The sequence below is a fragment of the Colossoma macropomum genome, unplaced genomic scaffold (assembly GCF_904425465.1).
Source record: "Colossoma macropomum unplaced genomic scaffold, Colossoma_macropomum, whole genome shotgun sequence".
Classification (NCBI taxonomy): Eukaryota; Metazoa; Chordata; class Actinopteri; order Characiformes; family Serrasalmidae; genus Colossoma; species Colossoma macropomum.
The window spans coordinates 9,484,845-9,508,991 of record NW_023494795.1 but is presented as its reverse complement, the minus strand read 5'-3'; the positions used below and the strand labels follow the sequence as shown (position 1 = coordinate 9,508,991).

Here is a 24,147-nt window from a genome sequence, read left to right as displayed (position 1 = left end):
TCAGGGTACTTGGAGCTTAAGTAGCCTCGTGTGTAAATTTAGAGTGTGATAAGTGTTTTGCAGTCATTAAGCTAGCATAAACCTTACTGAAATAATGGCAGAAAAAACGGCCATTATAAATACCACCTGTGGCAAGCACTGTATTGTATCAAGAAGTGATCTCTGGTTGCTTGCTCTGCATTTTAGCAAGTATGAAACTCAGTGCTGATATGTTTGGCAAAAGAAGGTTACACAAAGTATTAAATGCAGTAGTGCCAATAATTATGACACACATTTTGTAAAAAAGAAAAAAAAAAACATACAAACTATACGTTTACCAAAACACATCTAACCAAGAAGATAGCTTTGCATATATAATTACTGAGCTAAATGTACAGGGTTACGTGACTTTCTAATTATTATTATGACACCACTACTGCACATTTTAACTTACCAGTTTGCATTTTTTTTTAAATAAAGATAATTAACACATCAAAATCTCTAGGAAAATGAAAGGTCAGTATTATAATACCAAAAAGCATGAGGTAAATGAGGGTGGATGGTAAAAAAGTGTAAACAATTCTAAAGTAAATTGACTTCTCTCTGTCAAACAATCCGTTTAACTACATCATCTGGATTCGCAGATTAAAAACGACTCAAATCAAATAGAGAAAATGTGTGAGCTGTTTGTGTGTGGGACCTGTTAGCTGCTGTGGTCCAGATGAAGTGATCAGGCTCCACTTAGTCTTGTAGCTGTTCTCAGCGCAGCACTCCTGTGTGATTGGTGATCCATCACAGTAAATAGTTTTTGAGGTGGTCGCTCTGATATTGGGCAATGGCTGAATTACCATCTTTTGCCAGATTATGTAGGGAATTGAGTTTAAGGTCGTTTTGCATGCGTATTTACCTGTGAAGGCAAAGAGAATAAAATGAGTAACATAACTCATTACACTTAAAAAAAGCCTTCACTGCAAAGATCATTTGCTCCATTTCCTCTATTTTTTTAAACATTAGATAACATCAGGTAACTTGATAATGGTAAAAGTAGCAGAAGTATATTAAAAGTATCTTGTGAATTAATCATGACTTACCACTGTCCTGATCACTGGTGCTTTTCACGGTGAGTGTTTTTCTGTCAGCACTGATTTGATATTGACTAGAATCTACTTCTGTTGAGATGATTTTATCATTGAAACTCCAGGTTATTCCTCCAGTACTTAAGGCTGGAGGATTACAGGTCAAATCTATATCTTTGCCAGGGTAAATGTTGCCTTTGCGATCATATAAGCCATTTTCCACTAAAAAATAAAGTCATACAGTCTGTTAGCTTTGTTTAATAAATGTACATTTGTGCTAATATTTAAACCGTTCATGTTTTTCAAATTATTCCAATTACTGCTTACTGTCTGAATGTCAGTGTTCACTAATATAAGTGCACTGTCAAGTACCAGAAATGCAATACAGATTAAAGACTTAACATGATATTAGATTTATTCTCATGAACCTTTTTTCTTGCATTTTTAACTCTTATCACATCCAATTTTTACAATATACAGTATATGACTTTCTCAACTTGTTAGTTAGAAGTTTATTTTTTTACTCATTGAACAACACAGTACAAAGTTTGATTAAATGTTTTCAAATCTTTCAACTTCTTAGCACATATTTATCATATAGTGAATTTATAATACTTCAGTTATTCATAAGGTTTTGATTTTGACCAATTCTCTCATTAAAGTAATCTGTAAACTGTTTTTAAAGATGCACTTTTGTTTTTCATGGCAAACTACAAAACAATAACATAAAACTACAACCTTGATTAACAGGCAAAAATACACACTTAGTTTGAGGAGGTATGCAATTTTAATTTCTGAAAATTTGTGGAAATTTTAAATAAAACTGCTGCGTTATCGTAGTAAACTGTTGATCAATAAAATTACAGTGTTGAGCGCTGATGTTATTTCACATAAATATGAAAAGAATATGAAACAGGCAGAAGAAAATCAAGCTGATATGAACTGAATCTGACTAAACCCACAAAAAACAATTATAAATACATGCTATTGTTTATCATAATTCCTAAAGCAACTGTTTGGTAAAAAAAATAAAATACAACTTCTGTGTATGTATTTATTCAGCAAATTCATATTTGGTGGCTGGAGTTTGCTTATTTAGTTTTGGTGCTACAAGGCTGATGTAGTTAAATAATGGAAGCCAACAAATATCTAAAACATCACACACGTACCTCAAACCATGATAAGCTGTTGAGTAATCTCAAAGAAAATTGCTTATATGGTTTCTAACACTGTAACAGCCCATACTGTAAACTGTCCATATTGTAATGTGTAAAAATTGACAAAAGTATGCTGCATGGCTAAAACAGCAGTCAGTCATCTTGAAGCTTGTATTTTGTCTGTACTCTTGTACATTTTAATTGACAACAGTATGTCGTACAGTATAAGAAAACACATAAACAAGTCTGAGATTACTTAACAGCTTGCTTGCATTTCTTGTTAGCTACATGAGCCCTGTACCCACAAAACTAAATAAGTGAACTTCAGCAACCAAACACGTCTTTGTTAACTGACCATCTAAACAGATTAACAGAGATTACTTAAAGGGCTCATAACACAACTCAATTTTCTCGAAGTTGTAAGGCCTCAACTGCTTTTTGAATGAGGCACAATACAGGGCAGAGATCATTTACATATACCGGTCTTAAAGACACCGTAACAAAAACAGTCTGTTTAATTCTAAGAAATGAGGAGAGATTGGAAAATAATCACACAAAAATTAATTTTGACCGTATTTATACAAAAATGTAGGATATAGGCCCGTTAACAATTGGATGGTTTGAGGCAAGTGTATGATGATTTAGACAAGAAATTTGCTTGATGCTATTAATACCGTATATTACTTGTTAGTGCAAAGTTAAAGAAGATAACTTAAAAAAACCAAATGTGTCTTGGCTGACTGCCTGCTTGTATAACTTTTAAACAAAAAACAAAATATATATATATATATATATATATATATATATATATATATATACACACACATAAATATACATATATATATATAGATGTTTAAAAGTTATACTTCTTTAAAGTTGTAGAAATGATTCCAGCTAATTTGCTGTAATGTCCCATAGACTTTGTGTGTTTTGGTACTTTACGCTTGTAAATGGGCGCCACCTACTGGCAATGTTCTGTATGTAGCTTAAGTAATGTGACTTGTTTTATTTCTCTCTGTTGATTAATTTACTGTTAATCACTCTTGTGCTTACTATGCATATCCAGAATTCTCCCTTGCTACTCTATTTTGCTGATACCATTAATATTTTTCTACTGATGTTATCATGTACAATGCTTGTATTTAATATCTACTCAACTGAATCATTAGTCATTTCAATTCTGTTGTACTCAGCTATGTTTCCTGATTTAAAATGTCACAGAGAATTGTGCTGATTTTTCTCTCAGTTTTACCCGACTCCAAGTGCCTTCAGTTAACAGAGATATACTGGAATCTCTTGTCGATGTGGTTATTGTAGAGGAGTTTAGCTGCCTGCCGAGCTAAGCAAGGTGCTTCAGTTGAGGACATGACAGTTACAGTAATGATTTTTGGGTGAAAATTTGGCAAAAAAAAAAAGGAAATTTCAGACAGTGCTCCAAATTTTTACATGTTCCATAAACTAAGAACAATTGGCTGCACATTTATTTTAAAAATATTCCTTTTATTTAGTGTAATTACTATGAACTGTTGTTAATATCATTATCATCTTTTTAAAATATAAAAAGAGTGAAAAAGAGTGAGAGAATAGCCATAATGATAAAAAGTGAAAAACCTTACCAGTTTGAGCAAATGAATCTTCAGTTACTCTGTAAGTTCCACTGAGAGCAGAAACTAATTGTTTGTTTGCTGCACTAAAATCAAGTGTATTACTTGTTGTTGTAATAGTGAAGTCTGCTATCACACTGCCAGGCCTGTTGAAATGAACAAAGAACATAATTTAGAACATAACTACATAGAACAACTGTGTGATCAAAACCATACGTTTGATTCAAATCAAAACATGGTGCATATTTAGAAATGTTCAGTTTTATCTATGGTTTCCAAATCCACAATTGTATTGGTTGTAATTAACAGTGACTGATTCACTAACTAATTCATTGACTTTTGACCTTTCTTAATACTTTTTTGTGTGTGTAGTAAAATTCAGTAAGCTAGAGTAAAATCTTTCTTGGTTATTGGGGCAAAAAATATCTTAGAAATTAGACCTCTAGTAAACCTATTCATGATGGTTAAACTTTGTTATGTAAATATGAACAGTCTTACCTGAACTGAATAACCTTCGCAGAACCAGCTTTGTATGAAGAAAGTTTGGCACTGTAAGCACTGTCAACCTGAAAAAGACTTTCACTATTACTAACAGTTGGGACTTGATAGACGTGTTGATGACGGCATATGGCATATATTTAGATGGCATATAAATATATGCCATACTTACTGAACTTGTGATGTCTGTGCTGTACTTTTGGTACTTTGGACTGCTTTTGACCGTGAGTGAGTTGTCAAACGTTTCATCTATGGTCAGCGATAAAGTTATAGTGTATTCTAAAAAGGAAAAAAAGGATTTAAAGTGAAATTAGAGTGAAATCAAAGAAGGAGGACAGAAGAATGTTGACACTCAAATTCAAGGACATCTAAAATATTGTTCTCTTTCATCAAGCCTTCAGTATCTCACTACAGAAAACGACCGACCACGGAGGCACCAATGACACTATGTCTGCCAGTGCCAACAGACAGACCAATCACAAGTGTGATTTGGGAGCCCTGCCTCTAGACGAGCCCACTGTGCACAAATACTACTATACTGCACCACTATACTACACTTATTATACTACAGTATAAAACACTGCTATTCTACTACATACCCATATTATGGTGTAAAATAGAGTGCAGGCTACAGTAATCCAGCAACTAAATTTACTACCCTAAAACCATATCACAAACAGTAATACCCAAAACTAAACTCCAAATTATTTAATGAAAATGATACACATTCAATTATAAAATATTTGAAAACTGTTAAAATAATCAATAATTTTATAAAACCAGAAATGACTGAAACATGCAGTGTTAATTAACTTGCATCATACACATTTTATAGTAGATCTTTAGGCTTGAAACAATTTCAAAAGCAGAAAACTGCTGAGGGTAAACAAATGCAATGTGCTGTTTTAGAAATTATATTTCATTAAGCAAAGTAATTGATTTCTCTGCCTGTCCAGCTTGGTTACAAGAGATGATTATTTCCAGCATATGACAAGCCTTGTGAGTGTGAAAGATTTGGCTCCTTAGTACTTCAACTGTATTGTATTTTGCTGCATGGTGCCTGTTTTCTGAATAGCGCACTGCTTTTTGTACCAGCTCTGAGTGGAGAGAGCACAGTCCCCTGTGGTGCTCTAATGCTACTGACCAGATGATCTGACTGGCAGGTTCCCAGCTGCAAATACTGGGGTCTTCCAGACAGGTAGTCCAAGACACAGGCAGTCATGGACTTGTCCACCTGCATTTTATCCATCTTCTCCCCCCAGCATGAGAGGTTGGATGGTATTGAATGCACTTCAGAAAGTCAAAGAAGATGGTTCTCACTATGGTGTTTGTTCTGATCCAATTGGGAATGCGCCTTCTGCAGTAGATAAATAACAGCATCGTCCATGCCAACCTGCTGTTGATCAGCAAACTGCAGGGGGTCCAGGAAAGGGCTGACCTGAGGTCTGAGTTGTGACGACACTAGTCTCTCCAGCACCTTCATAATGTGGGATGTAAGGGCCACTGGTCTGTAGTCATTGAAAGAGGAGATAGATGACTTCGGAACCGGAGATGACTCCGGTTCAGCAGCTTTACCGAACTTCAGCTTCTTTAGCTGTCTCTTTACCTGGCTGGGTGTCACCTCTATGATGGGGGTGCAAGTCTTCAGGCAATGGCTATGGGGTGGGTGGTGTGAATAGGGGTTTGGGAGAGGTGGAGGTGGTGAGGGTGTGGGGGGTGCCATTGCTGACGGAGGGGGATGGGGTCGTGCTGAACATTCAGCCCGTTGACTGTGTCCAAATTGCTCCCCACAGTTTGTTGCTTAGTCTTGAAGCCAGTCATGATCTTCATACCTGTCCATACTTCCTTTGCATTTTTTTTTTTGCTGGTCTTCCTTCCAGCTTACTTCTGTATGCCCCCTTATTGCCCCTCAGTCTCACCTCCAGCTCTCTCTGCATGCTCCTAAGTAATTCTTTATCACTGAGTCTAAAAGCCTACTTCTTCTTGCTCAGCAATTGCTTCAGGTCCTTGGTGATCCATGGTTTGTTGCTGGGAAAACAACACATCCACCAGGCAGGAACAATGGTGTCCATGCAGAAATTGACATAATGGGTGATGCATCTTGTTAATGTCTCCACCAGCTGATTCACACAACACCTCCCAGTCTGTGGTCTCAAAGCAGACCTGCAGAGCCTCTTCTGCCTCTGGTGACCAACTCCTGATTGTCTTCTTTGTCACCGGTTGTCTTAAGACCACAGGCCAGTATGTGGGAGTCAGTAGAACCAGGTTGTGGTCCAATCTTCCCAGTGGAGGAAGGGTAGATGAACTGTAAGCATCCTTAACATTTGCACACAGAAGATTGTTGCATATTTAACAAACTGCTGGAACTTTGGTAAAGTGGTGGACAGAGAAACATAAGTAAAATTCCCAGAGATCTCAATAAAAGAGTTTGGCTGTTGAGTCAGCATCTCGCGATAGCCGAGAATATGACGTGGCGCTGCTGGCGGGATGTAAACAATTACAACAATGGTGATGAACCAACAGCTACAAGTTCAGCATTCTGGCAACAGTGACTCTCCTTGAGTCACACGGACTGTGCATGCAATGCATCACTAAGGAATTACCCACCGTGTCGGCAAGTCTTTATTCTTCATTCAGTCGACTTTGGAGACACGTGAAATTGTGTTAAAAAAAAGTTTACAGCTGCTAATGTTGCGGCAGCGGTTGTAGAAAGTAGCGCTGAAGACAACAGAACATTTTAATATAAAATATATGGGTATCATGTTATATGCAAGTGCCTTTAAAGGCAAACTCAAGAAGATAGGCAAATGTAAATAAAAAAAAATGCCCTTCGACCCAAGGGGGTTAATATTAAAATTTGCTTGTTAAGTCTGACACCATGCATAACGTAATGGCCATTTCCAGGTCCAAAAGTTCCTTCATATCCCAAAAACAAACAACAATGGTGGAACCTGTGAACCTTTTCACAATCGCTTAATTCTTTAGTGAGGCCCCATTAAGAGTTAAAAAGGCCTGAATTTTTCAACCTTCAATTCGGTTGTTAATATGTGACGTATTGACTTTCTGAAGTCCGGGTCCAAGTCTCTACTGCGCTGGCTGAGGCTCTTATCTTTTCAGCATGTGGCAGCGCTTTATCCCTTATTGTCTGAATAAATCAGAGTCCAAAAAAATACTCAATTGTCATTCTAATGCTTGGGAAGGATAGTTGTAGTTAACGTCTGTGTTGATGGTCCAGCTAACACATTACAATACAATAAAGTCATTATCAACTGCAAACATTTCCTCTCCTCTTTCTCATCAAAAGGAAAGCGGTAGAATGAGTAGTTTTTGGGACTCAAATCTTTTGAAACAGCATGGGACACAACACTGCAGCATGTTGTAAAGACAAGAGTCTCAGCCAATACAACAGAGGCTTGGACTTGGACATGACGTATTGGCAGGTCAATACGTCACATCTTAACAAGCGGATAATGAAATATTGTACATGCTCACAAGCAGACGCATCATCAAGTAACTTAAAAATGTTCTACATACAATGCCATACAGCTTGGTAGTTTATCTAATCAGCTGATAAGTGCCTATTTCATCTGCATGGTTATGGACTGAGATGTTGACTGATGTCAAACAAAACTCTAAGTGATACCATAAACGTAGCTGACATGGATATATATAATCTTTTGTATGCAGCATTACCATGATCAAAAAGACGCTAGCTATGTTTTGAGAGTTTTTTTTAGACATTTGTTCCAATATCTCTTGCCTTTTCATTACAATCACCGTAAATCAAAGCTTAATACTGAAAAGAACAAGTGGAATAAGCAGAATCTGAACCTTGATATTCATCAAATAAAAAGGGAAGAAGACATTTTCTTTTACTTTCACCATATCAAGAGTTCAAGCTCAGATATCTGTGAAAACGATGCCCAAAAGGAGAACCAAAACAATTAACTTTGGCTTTGAGTAATTTTGTTTGAAGGCAATGTTAATAATTGTGCACAAATTCATGATTGAACAGAGAAAGTCTCCGTTTGTTTAGGTTCAGTTATATAGTTTTACACAATTACATTTAATAATCAGTAAAGAAAGGACAGGAAACATTTTAAATCATACCTGCTGGTGCAGTTGGAACTGGAACAATGACCTCTGTGGTTGGAACTGGAACAATGACCCCTGTGGTTGGAACTGGAACAATGACCCCTGTGGTTGGAACTGGAACAATGACCTCTGTGGTTGGAACTGGAACAATGACCCCTGTGGTTGGAACTGGAGCACTGATCCTTGTGGTAGTCTTTAGAGCAGTGGTTTCTGTGGTCGTGTCTGGAGCAGTGGGCACAGTGGTAGTATCTGGAGCAGTGGTCACTTTGGTAGTATCTGGAGCAGTGGTCCCTGTGGTCGTGTCTGGAGCAGTGGACCCAGCGGTCATGTCTGGAGCAGTGGTCACTTCGGTAGTATCTAGAGCAGTGGTCCCTGTGGTAGTATCTGGGGCAGTGGTCCCTGTGGTCATATCTGGAACAGTAGTCCTTGTGGTCATGTTTGGAGCAGTGGTCCCTGGGGTAGTATATGGGGCAGTGGTCCCTGTGGTAGTATTTGGAGCAGTGGACCCTGCAGTAGTATTTGGGGCAGTGGTCCCTGTGGACATGTCTGGAGCAGTGGTCCCTGTGCTAGTACTTAGAGTACTGGTCCCTGTGGTAGAAACAACAGAACTATAAGATGTTGCAACAAAAGTACACATCAAACAAAACGTTTTTTAGGAAGCACAGAGTTCATTAAGAAAACACAAAAGAAAAATAGTATAGGCCCAGCTATACCGGCTTACTGTGCATATGCCTTTGTCTTTAGTTAAACAGCAGTTAAGCATTACTTATATAATTGTAATCTTATTGGTAGAACATTGTGTGGGCCTGGGGTACAAGCTCTTGTGTGTAAACATCTGTTGATAATTTTGTTCAAATAAATTAGGATTTCTTGCTCTTTCTACGTACGAGAATTGGACAATATGTTGTATGTCGCGAACAAAATATATTTCCCCACAACAAATATGCAAGTTGTAATGTGTTAGCCGAACATAAATAGAGGCAACCCAGGACACAAAAGTGTTAAAGCCTTAGAGAACCAAAATCTTTTTGTTAAGCAAGTTCATCTTGCTCTTGTGGGGACTTTATATACATGTATGTCCCGTGAATAACTTCCCAATGTCCATTAAATGGTTGAAGGATTCTGCCAAAATTCTCTGCTTTCAATATAAACTGGGCAGTCTGCATACTAAGTAGCACCTTGACCAATCACAAGTTTTATGTGGTTTGTCCCATCTGCACAGCATTTATAAAAACTGTTTCCCTATGTTCTCTCTGTGTTTGAGCCAGAGATAAACTTACCAGAAGAAATCTAACCTATCAAGCATAACTGCGCCTTTAAACTAGCTTCTCTTTCTGCCTGTTTGTTCATCTACTTTTCAGCTGTCCACACCAGCATTGCCTGGAAGCACATCCAGCAATAAAGTGAATAAGAACCTCACCTGCTTTAAGATGTTGCCACATAAAAGCCGGATAGAGTTTTAGTAAACCACAATCAGATATATTCAGTAGTTAGTAAACTTCCAATGGATCATTCCAAGACATTTATGGTAATTTCCAGAGGTTTCAATCACATATCTCTTTCTTCCACACAAATATTTCTTGGTATGTGGAATGTTTCACACAAGCAGATCTTTTCTTCACCTACAGACCCACAGGTCACCAACTCACTCTTACCACCAGGTGGACAAAAGAGGCTGAGGAGATTCTGCAGAATGGCCTAGAGGATACAGACTGGTACATGCTCTGTGAACAGGATGAGGGCTGTCCACTGTTTTACAGACTACAACTACTTATGCGTGGATAATACAACAGGCACAGTGCAAGTGTTTTTTTCATAGTCTCGGTAACAGATTTCTTAAGGTAACAGGAAATTTTAACTTTAAACCGAATGCACTAGCATTTGTGTAGGGAAAGTCCAGCCTATATGACTGACCAGTGAGTTATTTACATTCTACAAGGGGGCTACGCACGTAAGATTTTCTTTCACTTTGCACTTGTATAAGAGAAAGTCCACCCTGAGTGACTCAACGGAAACTAAATTAAGGTTGTGGAGTGGCTTGACTTGAACCCCACTGAGACACTGGGGCAGAATACGGCTGACATCAGGTAATTTTGCAAAGAAGAGTGGGCCAAAATTCCTCCAAACTAATATGAACTGATCTCCACTTTTAGGCGTTTGGCTTCAGTTGTTGCAGCTAAAGGTGGCATGTCAGGTGTTGCAAAAGTTTTTTTCCCTTTTAATAAACGAAATTATGCTTTTGGGTATAATTTATCTTTTTAATTAAAAGTTGGGTATAATTTATCTTTTTAATTAACATTTAATGTATTGAAATCCTTGCTGGATGCCACCACTTGAAATACTGGCACTGCATTTTGCAATGAATATCTTTACTAATTCCACAGCACTGACATGTTGCAAGCTTCAGTTAAGCTTCATGTAGTGCTGGGATGTAAGCATCACTCAGTAGTGTGCTTGTGTGTCAGAAACTGCTTTATGATATCGTTATTCTGTATGGCTGATAGTGATACTGTATTTAAGTGTTTGTTTTTCTTTTCCAGCTCCAGCCCCCCTGCAGCCACTTCTGCACTTGTTACCTCTCACATATACACACACACACACACACCTGTGTTTGCAGCTACTCTTCGTGAAGTCTCTGTTAAGTTGTTTAGTTCTTTAGTGTGACTGACTCTGCTTTATCTTTACTGAATCCTTTATCTTAATGCTTTTTCTCCTCATCTTCTCTTTTTCTTTCCTGTTTTTCTGCTTCAGATGCCTATGTTCTATTTTTTGATCATCCAGTTGCTTTTTTCTCCTCACTTTAGTATCTTAGAGAACATAATGGTACAGTAGTAAACCCTGAAGTTGTTAGAGAGTCCCTGGAGACTGCACCGCCCTACGCAACTGCTCATGTCGCCTATTAAGTAGAGCTGGCACTCGTGCTGCCACACGATTCCTCAGGCATCTATGTTCTTTTAGCTTAGTAGCCATGTGGAAATCTGTGCAGTTTGTTGAGCAATGAGGTTTAGTGACAGGGATGACTTACATGAATTCAGCTTATTCAGCTATAAGTGATCTATTTTAACAGCTTCCATACATTAAGAAAAACTGCTCAATGTTTAGTTTTTTTGCTGATGAAGTTTATTGTATTTAAGGCTACCATTTTTGTAGCTTAAAAAGATCCAACCTTCTGAATCCTGAAAAAGAGCAATGAATACCACTGCAAGAAACACACAGTCGAGTATTCAAATTAGCCAGCCTTATCAGTGATATGAATGCAAGGGCAGAAATTGGAAGGCTTCAAAATTTTCAGATTGAATTCAACACCTTTCTAAACAAATCATATTTCTGAGATAATCTAAAAAATCCCATATTAGTCAGGATGTGTGTTTGGATTATTCATTACATATATTGTAGTTAATTGTTTTTTGGGATTCCCAAATAAAAGCATGGTTGATCACAGAAACCACTGGTAACTCAGTTCCTGAGATATAAAAGTAATTGCTATTTACCTGTTGGAGATGGAATTGGGCATGCTGTAAAGTCTGTAAAACAAAAATAAGACAGTTATTCAAAAAAATAAACCTAAAAGTATCTTTAAGCCCTGAATACTGTTCTGTGGATGGCATATCATGAACAAAGTACATTTGAAGTTTTGTTCCAACATGCTGTAAATCCATCTGTAATGATTTTAGACATAAAGAATTTTAAGGAAAAAAATTAAAGCAACAAAAAAACAGCTGACACATAATATTTCTCTATTAAAATGGTAATCATAATGTAGTGGTGATATTTCTTGTATGCGTAGAGCCCGCTCCTCCCAACATACTTTAAGAAAAAAAAGCTGTGGAAAGTGGAACAAAAGTTTTGGAACAAAGTATCTTTAACCCCTGAATACCATCATGTGGCATGTTTATACTTAATAAATTACATGTAATATTTATTACTGGATGCAAAGTAAAATGAAGAAGGACCATGATTGCATTATCAAGACTCCAACTGGATGGAGCAGAATTACTCTAAAACGTGGGTAAGATAGGGGTTTGGACACCATAGGTAAAGCTTGTCTTACTGGTCAGCTCTGTCATTGGTTGGCAGAACTGTCCATCATTTGGAACAGCTCTGATGCATCCACATGTGACATTATTAACGTTGTCACAGGGTCCATATGCTGCGCATTTGTCACACGGCCAGAAATACTGATCCTCACACCGGCACTGGTATTGAGTATTATTCAAAAGACACACTGTGAATAAACAGAAACACACAAAAGTGCTTAAAGGAAAAGATAAAATTTGAATATTCTGGTTCCAATTATGCTGTAACTTTCAATGGCACTGTATAAAAACATTTAAAACCAACAAAAAAAAAATGTCTTTAATTAAAACATTCTGGGTAAACTATCAGAAGACTTGAGCAATAAAGACAATAAAAGGAAATTATAAAATTCAGACATACATACTAGAGACTTTGGCCTAAATGCTGAAGTGATTAAACACGTCTACAAAGTCTACAAAGATGTGTGACATTTTATAACAGTGAGTCTCGGCACAGACAGAGAGGACAGTTACCTGTAGTGATGTTGAGTTCATTGATCTGAACGTCACTTATTCCGAAGGGTAAACTGAGGTTCTTCAGAACAGTTCTCAGTTCATTAACAAGTGCTGCATCCACCGTGTCAATCTCCATCTCAATCATATACTCAGCGGGAGATGAAGGCACTGAAAAATCATTATTTAGAATTAAATAGCATCACAACTCGGACCAACTCTCCTACCTTGAATAATAAAGTAGAACATTTTAAAAGTTTTGAAATTTTTTTCATGACACTGGGACTCATTCACCAATATCTTCCTAATCCTAAGTTTTTTCCCTTAAATTTCTTCTTAAGAAAGGTCATAAGAAAAGGTCTGTCAGATTCACAATGTGTTCTTAAAATGCAGAATTGCTGCCACCTCTGTGCTCTTGAGTGTGTGTAGATTCTGTTCTTACCTAAGAACAAATTCCAAATAAGAAAACAATGGTGAATGTCAGAATCTGTATAAAAACTGCGTACGAAGGTTTTAAGAAGAAATCTGTACTTAATAATGGTTGGTGAATGAGGCCCATTGTTTTTTCCCCTTGAAATCTACTTCTGACATTTGTGTGGGTGATTTACCAAAAATACTCATAATTCTCTTTCTGCAGTTAATATGAAAGAATGTGTGGTCACTGCAATAGGTTTATCTATAAGAACAACTTTTATTTTACTCAGAAAGTAAGCACTAATGAGACTGCAATTTGATCTGGTGTTTTTTTTAATAAATATTTAAAGACACTTAATACTCAAAAATGTGTTTTTAAATAGTGAACTCCCCTTGAGTGACTTATGATGATATAGATTGTTATCCGTTCAAATGTGTTACTCTTGCGCACATTTCACACTTTTACATCGAAAACGCAAATTTATTCATACTTTCGTTAAACATTTGTGAGACAACAAATATGAGATTATTTTTATACCTCACAAGTGAGACCGAGGCTTTCATGGTACAATACACAAAATTATGCTAATGAGAGGATTACGGTGTGGTGACAGGAAAATTTAGCTAATACAGTGAAAGAAAGTATAGCTCCTTTCATGTTTGCTTACTTCTATGCTTTAACATATGTTGTCCTTTTGTTGTGTCGGCTGTATTGACAGTTGTGTGCCTTTTGGTGTTTTATCTGTATTGTTCGAACAACCTCACCTTACCCCTGGGGTCTCCCCTGACCCTAGACCTCCTTCCCCTTCTTCCCCAGCCTTCTGATTGTCACCTACTTCCCCTCCTTTATCCTCTAAAGGTGTGTCAGTACAGCATCAGTTCTGACTAACTGATGCTCTACTGACAAACGTTTAGAGGATAAAGACTGAAATCTCAGTAAGTGCTGAGTAGCTAGTGTTGGAATGACAGACAGACACTTCCTCTAATCTCCACTGATTCAAAGAACACAATGTGCAGCTAAAATTATCTTTACATTCGATTCCACATACTACACTATGAAAGCACTGATAACTCTGAGGAATGGTTATTTACCTGTTGGTGATGGAGTTGGGCATGGAGTGATGTCTGTAAAACAAAAGGAAGACAGTGAATCAAAATTTACCCAAAAAGTATATTTAAGCCCTAAAAACCTTCATGTGGAATGCTTGTCATGAATAAAGTACATTTAAGGAGTTTCATTCCAAATGGCTGTAAATCCATTTGTAACAATTTTAGATATGAAGAGTCTTTATGGGGAAAAAACAGAAAAAAACTGACATAATGAAAACCACATATTTATTTCTCTATTAAAAATGGTATTAATCGAAATGTAGCGTTGCTATTTGTAGTATATGTATTGTATTGCAGTATGAAAAAATCCAACTAGATGGAGATGAATTCATCCAAAATATGTAGCTAAAATTAGGAACTGAACATCGTAGATGAAAGAAACTTTTCTTACTGGTCAGCTCTGTCATTGGTTGGCAGAACTGTCCATCATTTGGAAAAGCATTGATGCATCCACATGTGATATTATTAACGCTGTCACAGGGTCCATATGCTGCACACTTGTTACACGGCCAGAAATACTGATCCTCACACCGGCACTGGTATCCAGTATTATTCGAAAGACACACTGTGAATTAACAGAAACACACAAAAGTACTTAAAGTAGTGGATGAAACTGGAATAATCTGGTTCCAATTACGCTGTAACTTTCAATGGCACTGTATAAAAACATTTAAAACCAACAAAAAATGTTTTAAAAGACAAATAAAAGGAAAAATAAAAAATTCAGACATACATACTGGAGACTTAGGCCTAAATGCTGAAGTGATTAAACATGTCTACAAAAGTCTACATAGATGTGTGACATTTTATAACAGTGAGTCTCAGCACAGACAGAGAGGACTGTTACCTGTAGTGATGTTGAGTTCATTGATCTGAACGTCACTTATTATGTAGGGTAAACTGAAGCTCTTCAGAAGAGTTCTCAGTTCATTAACAAGTGCTGCATCCACCGTGTCAATCTCCATCTCAATCATATACTCAGAGGGAGATGAAGGCACTGAAAAATCATTATTTAGAATTAAATAGCATCACAACTCAGATCAACTCTACTACCTTGAATAATAAAGTGGCACATTTTAAAAGTTTTGAAAATTGTTTCATGACACTGGGACTCATTCACCAATATCTTCCTAATCCTAAGTTTCTTCCCTTAAATTTCTCCTTGAGAAAGGTCATAAGAAAAGGTCTGTCAGATTCACAATGTGTTCTTAAAAGGCAGAACTGCTGGAACCTTTGTGTTCTTGAGTGTGTGTAGATTCTATTCTTCCCTAAGAACAAATCCCAAATAAGAAAACACTGGTGAATGTCAGAATCATTCAGTCATTAGCTGAATTTTTTAAAAATCGTACCCGCATTTTGAAACTCAAATTCTGTCAAATATCTTTTACACATACAGCTTTAAGTGGAACAGAGTTCCTTGTGTAGCAAGCGCTAGCTTAGCTGGCTACATACACCTTTAAATAACAAGTCAGGTTCAGTTTTGACTAGCTGATGCTCTACTGACACACGTTTAGAAGATAAAGACTGAAATCTCAGTAAGTGCTGAGTAGCTAGAGTTGGAATGATAAAGACAGTTTCTCTGGTATCTCCACTAATTTAAATAACACAATGAAAAAGTTACTTGCTGAAATTGTGTTTACATTCGATTCCACATACTACACTATGAAAGCACTGATAACTCGATATTTACCTGTTGGTGATGGAGTTGGGCATGGAGTGATGTCTGTAAAACAAAAAGAAGACAGTGAATCAAAAGTTACCCCGAAAGTATTATTAAGCTCTGAATACCTTCATGTGGAATGCTTATCACGAATAAAGTACATTTGAGGAGTTTCATTCCAAAACGCTGTAAATCCATTCATAACAATATTAGATAAGAAGAGTTTTTATGGGGGGAAAAAAACAGAAAAAAACAAACAATTTCTTTGTTGAAGCTGGTATTAATCATAATGTAGCATTGCTATTTCTTGCATATGTATTGTATTGCAGCACCAAAAATCCAACTAGATGGAGATGAATTAGTCTAAAATATGTAGCTAAAATAAGGAACTAAACATCGTAGGTGAAAGAAACTTTTCTTACTGGTCAGCTCTGTCATTGGTTGGCAGAACTGTCCATCAACTGGAACAGCTCTGATGCATCCACATGTGACGTTATTAACGTTGTCACAGGGTCCATATGCTGCACACTTGTTACACGGCCAGAAATACTGATCCTCACACCGGCACTGGTATCCAGTATTATTCGAAAGACACACTGTGAATTAACAGAAACACACAAAAGTACTTAAAGGATAAAATTTGAATATTCTGGTTCCAATTATGCTGTAACTTTCAATGGCACTGTATAAAAACATTTAAAACCAACAAAAAATTATTTTTTTCTTTAATTAAAACATTCTGGGTAAACTATCAGAAGACTTGAACAATAAAGACAAATAAAAGGAACGATATAAAATTCAGACACACATACTAGAGACTTTGGCCTAAATGCTGAAGTGATTAAACATGTCTACAAAGTCTACAAAGATGTGTGACATTTTATAACAGTGAGTCTCGGCACAGACAGAGAGGACAGTTACCTGTAGTGACGTTGAGTTCATTGATCTGAACGTCACTTATTCCGAAGGGTAAACTGAGGTTCTTCAGAACAGTTCTCAGCTGATTAAGCACTGCTGCGTCCAATGTGTCAATCTCAATCTCAATCATATATTCAATTGGAGAGGAAGGCACTGAAAAAAAGCATTATCTAGAATGAAATGGCATCACAACTCAGACCAACTCTTCTACCTTGAATGTTAAAGTGGAACATTTTTTAATTTTTTGAATATTTTTAATGACATTAGCCACGTTTACATGCAGCCTGATAATCCGTTAATAATCCAACTAATAGCTCAATCGGAATAGAACACGTCCATGTAAACACCTCAATCGGAATAGTCTAGTCCGATTGAGGCCATTCAGAATACAATTTCTATCCGATTGAACGAGGTGGGTAATCCTGTAAATAATCCGTTAAATAGAAGAATAATAGCCATGTAAACGCCTGAATCCGATTACATTCTAATCGGAACGTGTAAGTATGTTCTGCGCATGTGCGTCGCGTCATAGTGAAAGTTTATACCGTTCAGCATGGCGGAGCAGAAACTGGTCTGCAGAGGAGACGAAGTTTATGCTCTGAGCTTTAAAAGACGGCGGTGGGACGGACGTCCATTTTATGAGTCTCAGAACACGACGTCTTCCTCTCGCCGCTTCCTGTATAAGCACATGTGAAGCACGTTTTCCTGAGTCTGACGTCATTTTAAAGCAATTAAAACACAAGCGCGCCAACTGGAAACTCATCTCACGCGGACTGGACCTCACGTGATGTTCGCTGTCATGGTAACGTTTACTCTAAACGCTACTCCACGCATGCGCGTCATTTTGCGTCGGATTACTTGTAGTGAGCATGTAAACAAAGATTTTCCATCAAATCGTTGAATAGAGTGTGCATATAAACACCTCAGTCTGAGTCTGTAATCGGATTGTATTCAATCGGATTGGCAAAAATCTTTGCATGTAAACACAGCCGTTTACATTTTTAAGTTTTTTCCTTAAATTTCCTCTTAAGAAAGGTTCTAGGAAAAGGTCTGTCAGATTCACAACGTTCTTATACCGCAGACTTGCTTGCACCTTTGTGCTCTTAAATGTGTGTAGATTCTGTTCTTACCTAAGAACAAATTCCAAATAACAATGTCAGAATCTGTATAAAAACTGCGTATGTACGTTTTAAGAAGAAATTTTTACTTGAGAATGGTTGGTGAATGACGCCCATTGTTTTTTCCCCTTGAAATCTACTTCTGACATTTGTGTGGGTGATTTACCAAAAATACTCATAATTCTCTTTCTGCAGTTAATATGAAAGAATGTGTGGTCACTGCAATAGGTTTATCTATAAGAACTACCTTTAATTTACTCAGTAATTATGCACTAATGAGATTGCAAATTGATCTGGTGGTTTTTTAAAACATATTTAAAGACACTCAATACTCAAAAACGTGTTTATAAATAGTAAACTCCCCTTGAGTGACTTATGATGATATAGATTGTTAATTGTTTCAATATATTACTATAATATATATAATATAGGCACTATATTAAATATATTTCAATATATTAATATAATATATATAATATAGGCACTGAAAAAAGCATTATTTAGCATTAAATGGTATCAATATGACGTGGACTCTGAGTCAGACCCATGAGTCATGGTTTCTTTTGCATACGTGAGCACGGCAGACAAACTCAGACCCCTCTAACTGGCCCCAAAAACGAACCACAAAACGCATAGCCTGTCAGTGACTTATGATGACATAAATTGTTAATTGTTTAAATATGTTACTATTGCACACATTTTACCCTTTTACATCAAAAACACAAACTTTCTCTACACTTTTGTGAAATTTTATTGGACAACAAATATGATTATTTTTATACCTCACAAAGGAAAAACCGAGTCTTCCATGGTCCAGTACACAAGTTACACTAATGAGAGGATTACGGTGTGGTGACAGGAAACTTTTAGCTAAAACAGGAAACTGTAGCAATAAGCTAAAACACATTAGCTGAATTTTTTAAAAATCATACTCAAATTTTAAAACTCAAATTGCGTCCAATTTCTTTTACACATACAACATTGGGTAGAACACAGTTCCTTGTGTAGTAAGCGCTAGCTTAGCTGGCTACATACACCTTTAAATGACACCTCAGGTACAGTTCTGACTAACTGATGCTCTACTGACACACATTTAGAGGATAAAGACTGAAATCTCAGTAAGTGCTGAGTAGCTAGTGTTGGAATGACAGACAGACACTTCCTCTAATCTCCACTGATTCAAATAACACAATGAAAAAGTTTTATGTGCAGCTAAAATTACCTGTACATTCGATTCCACATACTACACTATGAAAGCACTGATAACTTTGAGGAATGGTTATTTACCTGTTGGTGATGGAGTTGGGCATGGAGTGATGTCTGTAAAACAAAAGGAAGACAGTGACTCAAAAGTTACCCCAAGAGTATATTAAAGCCCTGAACACCTTCATGTCGAATGCTTATCTTTAATAAAGTACATTTGAGGAGTTTCATTCCAAATTGCTGTAGATCCATTTGTAACAATTTTAAACATGAAGAATCTTTGAGGTGGAAAAAAAAACAGAAAAAAGCTGACATAATGAAAAACACATTCATTTCTCTGTTAAAGATGGTACTAATCATAATGTTGTATTGATATTACTTGTATGTGTAAAGATCACTGCAGTCAACATATAAAAATCTTGAAAGTGGTCTGTAACACATTTTGGAACGAACCCCTTATTTTTAATGTTAATTGCTTAAAGCATTATTAAGCGCTAAAAGGAGCATGACTGCATTACTAAGAATCAAACTAGATGAAGTAAAATTAATCAGAATTATGTAGCTAAAATAAGGGTCAGAACATCATAGGTAAGAGAGACTTTTCTTACTGGTCAGCTCTGTCATTGGTTGGCAGAACTGTCCATCATTTGGAAAAGCATTGATGCATCCACATGTGACGTTATTTATGTTGTCACAGGGTCCATATGCTGCGCACTTGTTACACGGCCAGAAATACTGATCCTCACACCGGCACTGGTATCCAGTATTATTCAAAAGACATGCTGTAAAAGAAACACAACAAAATAACTTTGCTTAGGACAAAACTGTTCTTATGGGTTTTATGTTACAGTCATAAAGCAACTTTGTGTTATGGGACTGTAAGGCAGCACTGGGTTTTAATTGAATCAAGTGGAAAAGATTTGTTGAACGACTGAATAATAACTACAGGTGAACAGACTAGAGTGTAATGATTGTGCACTTTGGTGTAGGGTCGCCTCAAGAAGGCATCAAACTCGCAATCTAATGCTTCGCAGGCCGAGATGTTACCGCTGCACCACTGAAAGGGCAGAAACAAAACCCCGAAATGCCATGTTCAAACAAAAGAAATTCTCTAGACTACAACAACCTCTCTATAGAGACATGCAGAGGATTAGTTTTGAGTTTCCTCTCAGCCTCCAGGGACTTTTGGGGCAGAGGTTGCTCTTAGCCCTCTTTTTCTTTTCCTCTTTAATAGAAGGAACTATTTGTCTCTTAGCTTTACTTTTGTAGCTCCTGTTTCTTCTCATTCTTTGTTTTGAACCTGTCTGTCTTTTTTCTTCTCTTCTGCACTCTGATAACCATACCGGTCACCCTTCTACACAGGTGTGCCTGATTGGCACTAAACAGCCACCAATCACCTCGCCACTGTTGCCCTCTGCTGGCAGCCAGCGGCACTGACTGATCCTTTACACACTGCAAAAATCATCTAAAAAATTATTGGTAGAATTTTAATATATTCAAAGCAAAGAGTAAAAATACTGTTTAAATAACTAAAAAACTATTCATGATGGAGACAAAAGAGCAGGGTGGAACAAATAAAGCCTCCAAACATATGTGACATTTTATAACAGTGAGTCTCAGCACAGACAGAGAGGACAGTTACCTGTAGTGATGTTGAGTTCAGTGATCTGAGCGTCACTTATTACAACGGGCAAACCGAAGCTCTTCAGAAGAGTTCTCAGCTGATTAAGCACTGCTGCATTCAATGTGTCAATTTCAATCTCAACCATATATTCAGTGGGAGTTGGAAGGACTGCAGGGAACAAAGCAAACAAAAATCATTTGGATTTTTTATGGAATACTACTAAAAGAAAATATTTAACAGACAGAAAACTCAAGAGCAAGAAGCTGTGAATTGCTGTGCAAATTGAAATGACGTTTACAAAGAAAGCAATACATCACATATTTGGTTAAAACTGACTGCCTTCAGGTTCACATACCTGTCGGAACGGGACAGCTGATATCTATAAAACAAAAAAGAATGATGGGAAAATATATGTTTATTTAAAAGCTCTGATGTTTATCTACTATTTAATTAAAATGCTGTTAAATTCCAACTCTACTAACATATAATTGGAAATGTGGGCTATTTACAAACTGAAAAAAACATCTTTCACATGTTTTCTATTTAGTTATTACAACTCATACATACTAGTCAGCTCTGTCATTGGTTTGCAGAACTGTCCATCATTTGGAAAAGCATTGATGCATCCACATGTGACATTAGTAACGTTGTCACAGGGTCCATATGCTGCGCACTTGTTACACGGCCAGAAATACTGATCCTCACACCGGCACTGGTATCCAGTATTATTCAAAAGACACACTGTGAATTAACAGAAACACACAAAAGCTTAATTGAACAAAACTGGACTATTAAATGTCTTGCTCTTATTACAATTTTTAAAAAAATACCCCCAAAAAAAATTGTTGTGTAATTTTATGTAAATTAACGAAAAACTCAGGGAACAAAGAAAAAGAGCATTCATATTAGAGACTTTTAGCTTAACTGCTGAATAATGTAAAGCTTACAACAATGTGACATTTTACAACAGTGAGTCTCGGCACAGACAGAGAGGACAGTTACCTGTAGTGACGTTGAGTTCAGTGATCTGAACGTCACTTATTCCGAAGGGTAAACTGAGGTTCTTCAGAACAGTTCTCAGCTGATTAAGCACGGCTGCGTCCACTGTGTCAATCTCGATCTCAACCATATAATCAGCAGGAGTTGGAGGGACTGCAGGGAACAAAATAAACTAAAATCATATAGAATTACATGAAACATGAAAACTCAACTGAAAAAAGCACAAGAGCAAGAAGCTGTAACTTTGACAAGTAAAGTGAAATGATCAGGTTTAGCTACACACATATATTTATACCAGGTTTCCATGTCACCTCACCTCAAAGTGCAAAAAAATGTTTGCTTATTTGTGCTCGAGCTGTTTCTGTCATCAGTTGGGAGCTACTAAGTATTGGTAGCTATGAATAAAGATAGCTAATCACCCTGTTTGGCCACTTTAGGCTTGTTCTAATAGTTGTATACAATGAAACAAAAAACATTGTTAATTGCAATTTGTCAGCCAAAATTTCATAATCATGACAGAGCTATTGAAAGCACAAACTGCAGATCTATTTATTGTGATGAAATCAGACGTTTTTGCTGTTGTATCAGAGATTAATCTCCTCCACACTCTGTCAGTACAGACCAGGAGCTGCTCTGCAACAACCACACCAACAAAATCACCACATTTCAGTAAAGTAATATTTTAAATCTAGTTTGCAACACTTTAGAAAGTGAAAGAGTGGAATTGTATTGGATCTCAATGGAGGTCATGCTTCACTTGCTCTCAAGTAGAGAAAAAAAACAGACTTGCGTTTTGAGAGCGACAAGACATGCATGCAGCACAGCCGATGTGAACTGATACACTGATTAAAATAGATGAAAATCTGCTCGATTAAAATCAAAACTAAAAATGCTCCAGATGATAATATTTTAAAGCTGAATAACATTTCCAAAAATCAACATACTGCAGAATATGTCTGGACTAATAAACTTCAAGTGCTGTTACGTACCTGTCGGAACTGGACATGTGAAATCTGGAACACAAAAAGATAAGAATGATTATAAAAATTATGAAATAAGCATTTAAAAAAGCTTGACACAAGGGAAGGGTCAGTGTAGCGGAGTTAACTCCACTTGCAGTACTGATGTGGACAAACTCAACAGTATCTGCAATGACCATTACCTACACGTAATTCATGTATGTTTGAACGCAAAACAAAATTTTATGTTAAAATTACACATTTATGCCATGTTTACTATACAAAGTATAGCTTAATCATATTATCAATGATTCAGCAGGATCTAGTAGCATTAAAGCAACAAATCTGGATGAACTGAGTGACTAATAAACACACCTTGAACAAACTTTTCCTTCACCAAATCGAACATATAGAACTTTAAGAAGATTTGACTGATACCAGTGAATGATGTCTAATCACAAAACAATAAACATCCTTCACGTGTGCTTATTTTTGTGTCATACATACTTTTCAGCTCTGTCAGTGTTTGGCAGAACTGTCCATCTTCTGGAAAACCACTGATGCATCCACATGTGCTAGAAAGGGTGTTGTCACAGCGTCCATATGCTGCACACTTGTTACACGGCCAGAAATACTGATCCTCACACCGGCACTGGTATCCAGTATTATTCAAAAGACACTCTATAAAAGAAACACGACAAAATAATTTAACAGAAGACGCATTTTTTTGTTGCAGCCATGTTGTAATCTTTGCTGCAAACGTATAATAATGTGTTATTTGTAATTCCTGAGATAATCTAAGGAAATGATCAAAATATTGTAGCAATAACTAGTGACAAATCGTTCATACTGGAGACAAAACTACAGTGCTACACAAATAAACAATTACGTGTAGTGATGTTGAATTCAGTGATCTGAGTGTCACTTAGTCCGAAGGGTAAACTGAGGTTCTTCAGAAGAGTTCTCAGCTGATTAAGCACTGCTGCGTCCACTGTGTCAATCTCAATCTCAACCATATAATCAGCAGGAGTTGGAGGGACTGAAGGGAATAAAGCAAACATTAATTATTTGGAATTACATGTATTTTGTCAAAGAATGTAAAATGTCAACTGAGAGAAATCACAGTAGCTTTCTTTTTACACTAGCTGAAATAATATTCCCAAAATTCAACATAACATGAAAATAGACTGAAATATGTAAGATG

The 24,147-nt window shown here is 36.8% G+C and overlaps 1 protein-coding gene and 1 long non-coding RNA gene across 2 annotated transcripts in view; both read right to left on the bottom strand.

Annotated features, from left to right (window-relative positions):
* The window catches only part of LOC118816086 (adhesion G protein-coupled receptor F5-like), a 28,937-nt gene extending 7,364 nt beyond the window's left edge, over window positions 1-21,573 (bottom strand). The window contains exons 1-16 of the mRNA XM_036582595.1: window positions 21,553-21,573; window positions 21,341-21,364; window positions 21,004-21,153; window positions 19,970-20,143; window positions 19,446-19,478; window positions 17,044-17,193; window positions 16,545-16,718; window positions 16,153-16,185; window positions 15,310-15,459; window positions 12,960-13,109; window positions 8,425-8,997; window positions 4,487-4,593; window positions 4,315-4,382; window positions 3,829-3,962; window positions 1,071-1,277; window positions 680-886 (exon numbers count right to left, since the gene is read on the bottom strand). Of these exons, the coding sequence (XP_036438488.1) occupies window positions 680-886; window positions 1,071-1,277; window positions 3,829-3,962; window positions 4,315-4,382; window positions 4,487-4,593; window positions 8,425-8,997; window positions 12,960-13,109; window positions 15,310-15,459; window positions 16,153-16,185; window positions 16,545-16,718; window positions 17,044-17,193; window positions 19,446-19,478; window positions 19,970-20,143; window positions 21,004-21,153; window positions 21,341-21,364; window positions 21,553-21,568 (2,350 nt within the window). The 5' untranslated portion in view covers window positions 21,569-21,573. The remainder of the gene's footprint in view (window positions 1-679; window positions 887-1,070; window positions 1,278-3,828; window positions 3,963-4,314; window positions 4,383-4,486; window positions 4,594-8,424; window positions 8,998-12,959; window positions 13,110-15,309; window positions 15,460-16,152; window positions 16,186-16,544; window positions 16,719-17,043; window positions 17,194-19,445; window positions 19,479-19,969; window positions 20,144-21,003; window positions 21,154-21,340; window positions 21,365-21,552) is intronic.
* A 467-nt stretch (window positions 21,574-22,040) lies between these two features.
* On the bottom strand, window positions 22,041-24,138 carry LOC118815331. The gene is made up of 3 exons (XR_005007800.1): window positions 23,451-24,138; window positions 22,974-22,997; window positions 22,041-22,137 (listed from the first exon to the last, which is right to left on the bottom strand). It is a non-coding gene; the product is annotated as an uncharacterized LOC118815331 (long non-coding RNA).
* Window positions 24,139-24,147: the final 9 nt, after the last annotated feature.